The sequence below is a fragment of the Pygoscelis adeliae genome, unplaced genomic scaffold (assembly GCF_000699105.1).
Source record: "Pygoscelis adeliae isolate BGI_AS28 unplaced genomic scaffold, ASM69910v1 Scaffold443, whole genome shotgun sequence".
Classification (NCBI taxonomy): Eukaryota; Metazoa; Chordata; class Aves; order Sphenisciformes; family Spheniscidae; genus Pygoscelis; species Pygoscelis adeliae.
The window spans coordinates 131,670-136,223 of record NW_008824447.1 but is presented as its reverse complement, the minus strand read 5'-3'; the positions used below and the strand labels follow the sequence as shown (position 1 = coordinate 136,223).

General features: G+C 49.3%; 1 protein-coding gene across 1 annotated transcript in view; it reads left to right on the top strand.

Moving 5' to 3' along the window:
• Positions 1-4,545, top strand: part of LOH12CR1 (loss of heterozygosity, 12, chromosomal region 1) — an 82,357-nt gene extending 77,812 nt beyond the window's left edge. The window contains exon 4 of the mRNA XM_009321023.1: positions 2,493-4,545. Within this exon, the coding sequence (XP_009319298.1) occupies positions 2,493-2,723 (231 nt within the window). The 3' untranslated portion in view covers positions 2,724-4,545. The remainder of the gene's footprint in view (positions 1-2,492) is intronic.
• The last annotated feature ends 9 nt before the right edge of the window (positions 4,546-4,554 follow it).

Below are 4,554 nucleotides of genomic sequence, written 5' to 3'. Positions count from 1 at the left end.
CACTCACTTCCACCCTTTCTCTTTTTTGTGAAGCAGCTTTTTTTATAGCCATTGTGAATGTGTCCAAAAGTAGCAAAGAGCTTGGAAGGCCACTCCGCATTTCTTCTTCCTTTTGCAGGTCAGCTTGAGCTTCTCCCCATGTTTCCCTCCAGTAGGTGGACATACTGGTATTTACACAAGAAGCCCAAAAGTCAACAAATGAAAATTATTGGAATGGAAAGAAAAGGGGGTCTTTGGGGTTTTTTTGTTTCAGAGCTTGGTAGATGCACGCTTTGCCTCTTGCACAGTGCTGTGAGACCATGTGGAGAACCTGCCTGTGGAGGAGAACTTCAGCACCAGAGGAGGTTTCTGCCTGGGTCTCCGTGCTGCTCAGTTTAATGAGGCATGCTGGCTTTTGGCAGGTTTCCAACTGGCTGCCACTCCATGCCACTGTCTCTTATTAGGTAGGATGTTTTTAGGTGCTGGATTGAATTTACTTCCAGCCCATGCAGACCTGGTGGTGGTCTGCTTTTTACACACTCCAATTTACAGAGCTAGCGCCAAGCTACTAAATTATTAAGCTGGGGTTTTAATAGAAACCCCTGTGCAGGCTTAAATTGTTTCCACTCTATTTGGAGTTTCCTGTTCTGCTGGTATTTATTTTGTCCTGTGCATGAAAGCGTGGAGGGAGGAATTCACAGGAAAGCTCAGAGGCAAAGAGGAAAAATTTGGCCCGAGAGCACTAGAAAGTACAAACCAAATAAAAAGTTAATTGGTACTGTATCCAGCTCTGATGGTGGTGATAGGGGGGAAAAAAAAATGCTTCCTAATCCCCATGACAGTTCAGCGGAAACTTGTGTGTTTGTTTTCAATGCTGTTTGTTACTTACATTTCTCAATAAAATATTTTCTTGCCCGACTGTTTTTGTCTTGACCCCTTCCCCAGGGCTTGAAAGGGACGTTTGTCAGCAAACACAGCTCCCCTAGTTTTTCCCCCAGTGTCAAACACTGCTGCTGCCAGCAGGACAGCAGTGCTCGGTCGGGTGGGACTTCCCTTCTCAGTGGGGGATCCCCCTTCTAGCTTTGCACCGCTTCCACCCAATCCTTCCCTTGCTGCAGGCTCTCCCCTACAGCCCCGCACCACTGAGTGCTGGGTCAGGATTACACTTGCCCATTAAGTGCTATGTAGGTCAGACCTGGTCAGCACGGCTTGTTTTTTAGCAGTGCACTGATAAATTTGTGTTGTCCCTGATGAGGGGTACGGTCGCTGTCCTCCACTGAATGGGTTGACTCTGTCACACAGTTAAAGCGAGGGATGTTGTTTGAACTGGAGACTCCTGGTAGACCAGGAGTCCTCAGCAGCGATTCCCTGAGGCCGCTTCATCATGAGTGGTGACCTCCTTCCTCTGGGGGTAATTAGATGGGAGAGGTTCAGAAAAACAGTGATAAGAGGTGGCAGTAGGCTAAAACTGGTCAGCATGTGTGCGCTCCTGCCCTTCACTGGGCAGCCACTGTGGGCGTGCGCCGAGTCCCAAGCAAGGGAACCGCTTTCCACCACAACAGAGCGTGGTTGCAGGATGCGTTCCAACTGCTCAGACATACCAGTTTGAAGAGCCATCACAGGAGAGCAGCCGGGGTTGTCGAGCACAGCTACAGCAGGCTGAAGCAACCGAGCTTCAGGTGTGCGGTTGAGGGCTTGGAGCAGATCTATTACCAGGCTCTCTGAATATGTGGTATGTCTTACAATGTGTAAAACAGCTTAAACCATCTGCCTTGGTTCATGTGTACGGTACTAGCAGCTATTGGCTGAATCCTGCCTGGAGTTTACAGGTCTGGCTGAAGAGAAAGTTGGGCTGTGAATTATAAAGGCTACCTTTGTCACTCAATGGCAGGAATAGCACTGCAGTTCCTGTCATTGTCATCACGCTAGAGCCATGTTTGGGTACTTACGGTGTTTAATTGCATGGCTGGTTTACTTAATGTCTCTCCTGGGGTCATTCATAACACATTTATTTTTAGGATTCGGGGAAATTAGGGACACTAGCAATCCATTGTGGTTCTTTCCCAAGGCAGGAGTTTTCCAGATGACGATGGTAATAACAGCAGTGGCTTAGTCGCAGACTAACCTGGCTAAGCTGATGAAATTAGCACTGGCAACTACGGTAGACCTTAATGCTTGCAAATGAACAACTTCCACTGAAAATATACTACAGGCGTAGGCGGAGGTCATGAGTTCCCTGGGTTTGGATAACTTGGAGGATATGTGGATAGTTTATTGGGAAATCCCTGGCAGTGCCTGTTGGCTTTCAACCCTGTAAATAAAAATTTTCTGATCAAATACTCAGCATTTGGGTGTATTTTTGCCCCAACAGAGGAGCTCCTTTGTACCTGGCTGGTAGCTCCAGTGGGGTGTCTAACATGCTTCTCAGTTGCTTTTAGGAAAGACAACGTGCTGAAGGGCCTGTGGTAACAGTCGGCCTAATGCGCCTCACTCTGCTTGTTGTTTTTAAACAGATGGACCTCTCTGTGGAAACTCTTTATAGCTTCATGCAGGAACGCCAGAAGAAGTATGCCAAGTATGCGGAGCAGATCCAGAAGGTCAATGAAATGTCTGCCATCCTCCGCCGTATACAGATGGGCATCGACCAGACGATCCCACTGATGGAGCGGCTGAACAGCATGCTGCCAGAGAGCGAGAGGCTGGAGCCCTTCAGCATGAAACCTGACCGGGAGCTAAAGTCTTAGCTGATCCGGCAGGCTCCCCCTCCTCACCTTCCACGCTCCAGTGTTCAGCACAGACGCGCTTCCAACGGGCTGGGCTGGCAGATGTTTGAAGCGGACGGCAGTGCTGCCTGACTCTCTGCCAGGGCATCGGAGGAAGAGCAGCGTCAGCTGCCAGAACTGCGCAGCCAGGAATCCAGGAGCTCCCTGGTCCCGTCGTCTGGAGAAGATGATTTACCATTCCTTCAGCTCCCTCCTCTTGCCCTCCTGTCTCCTTTACCACTACCACCGCCTCCGCCGAGACATTTGTTTCATTGCTGTGACTAGATTGGGGTTTACAGAGGAGGAGTTTTCTTTCATCTGATTTTTTTTTTTTTTTACTAGAAAAATTCAAAGGGATATGGGGTGTGACAAGCCCTCAAAAATATTTTTTGTGCTACTGGGGTTTAGACGATTAGAGGGCTGGCAGGTATTTCTGAGATCCCCTGGCCTTGGAAACATGTGTGTTTTATAGATGAAAGTGCGGGAGCCAGGAACTGGCTTATTAAAATCTGCCTATTATCATAATTAACATGGTTTGCATGGCAGGGTTTTGGCATGTCCTCCTCGAGGCTCCTGTTTTTATGGGCTCACTAATTTATGAGGCTGTAAAGGAATAACTGTTCCAGATACGTATGTCTGTTAATGTTAAGCAAACCTTAGCGCTCCTCTCCCCCTTGCCCTGGCAGTGTCCCCATGCCCCAGCTGGTGGCATTTCGTGTGTCTCACCTTGCACAGTGATTCTGACAGGCATTGGCACTGACCTGCTCACTTTGGGATGCAGAGTTGGACACGAGGTGTCTTTTTTATTTTTATTGGGTCACTCCAGTTATCTTGGTGCTGCCTTTTTCTACCAGAGGGATGCAGTTGTTTCTTTACCTTCAAGTGTATGGAGTTGGAGGGGGGAGATAGGAGAAAACCTTTAGGTCTTCTCCTTGGCTTAGCCGCTGCCATGCCAAGAGCTTGCCTGAGCGCGGTGTTTTAGGACTGAAACCAAATGGCCCTTTGGGACCGCCCTCAGCGAACCGCTCCAGAGGCGACAGGATGTTCTTGCCTTCTCCCAGGCTGAGGGCCCTGCTGGAAGGCAGGCAGTATGTCCACGCCGCCCGGGCGCTGGGCTGGCCCGTAGGAGATGGGTTGGTTGCCAAGTCTGCTACTGGTCTGCTGGCTGTAGGCGATTTGCCAGCACCTCTCTGAGCTTTGGTTTCTTCCCATATAAAATGGGGGGATATTCTACACGCTGCTGTAAAAATATTTACGAATCTAGAAGTAAGGTTTAACAGCCTGCATCGCCATTGCGTGGCAGCTCTTGTCTGCAGCAGAAAGGGCGTGAAACCAAAGCGGGGAGTTTGCTGGGTCGAGGGTAGGTTTGTGTGTGTTTATGTTAGTCCCAGAATGCTGTTGCTGGCGAGGAGGCTGAAGTGCACCCATGAACCCCAAGGGTGGTTGTACATCAGGAGTGCAATTCCAGTGGTGAGGACAGCTGTCTTTGAGAGTGTCAGTGTGACAGCCCATCTTCCAGTACAGCACAAGGCTAGGTGACTTGCCAAAGGCAACTTGCTTCAATACCTCTTAGTACTTAAGGGTGCTTAATCAGCAAAAGATGGTCTCTAAGCATTTGGGAGTAAGAGCGCGGTAGGTTTTTGACGGTATTAATTTCTCCCTGGTGGCAGGAAGCAACAGGCAGTTTCTTGTTGCATTCCCAAAGGCCATGTAGCCTAGAGTGAATTTTGTGACACAGACTGCAGCCAGCTTAGATGTGTAACTGAACCGTAGCGGTGATTGGACCCCAGGGCCTGCTGACCACTGTCTGGAA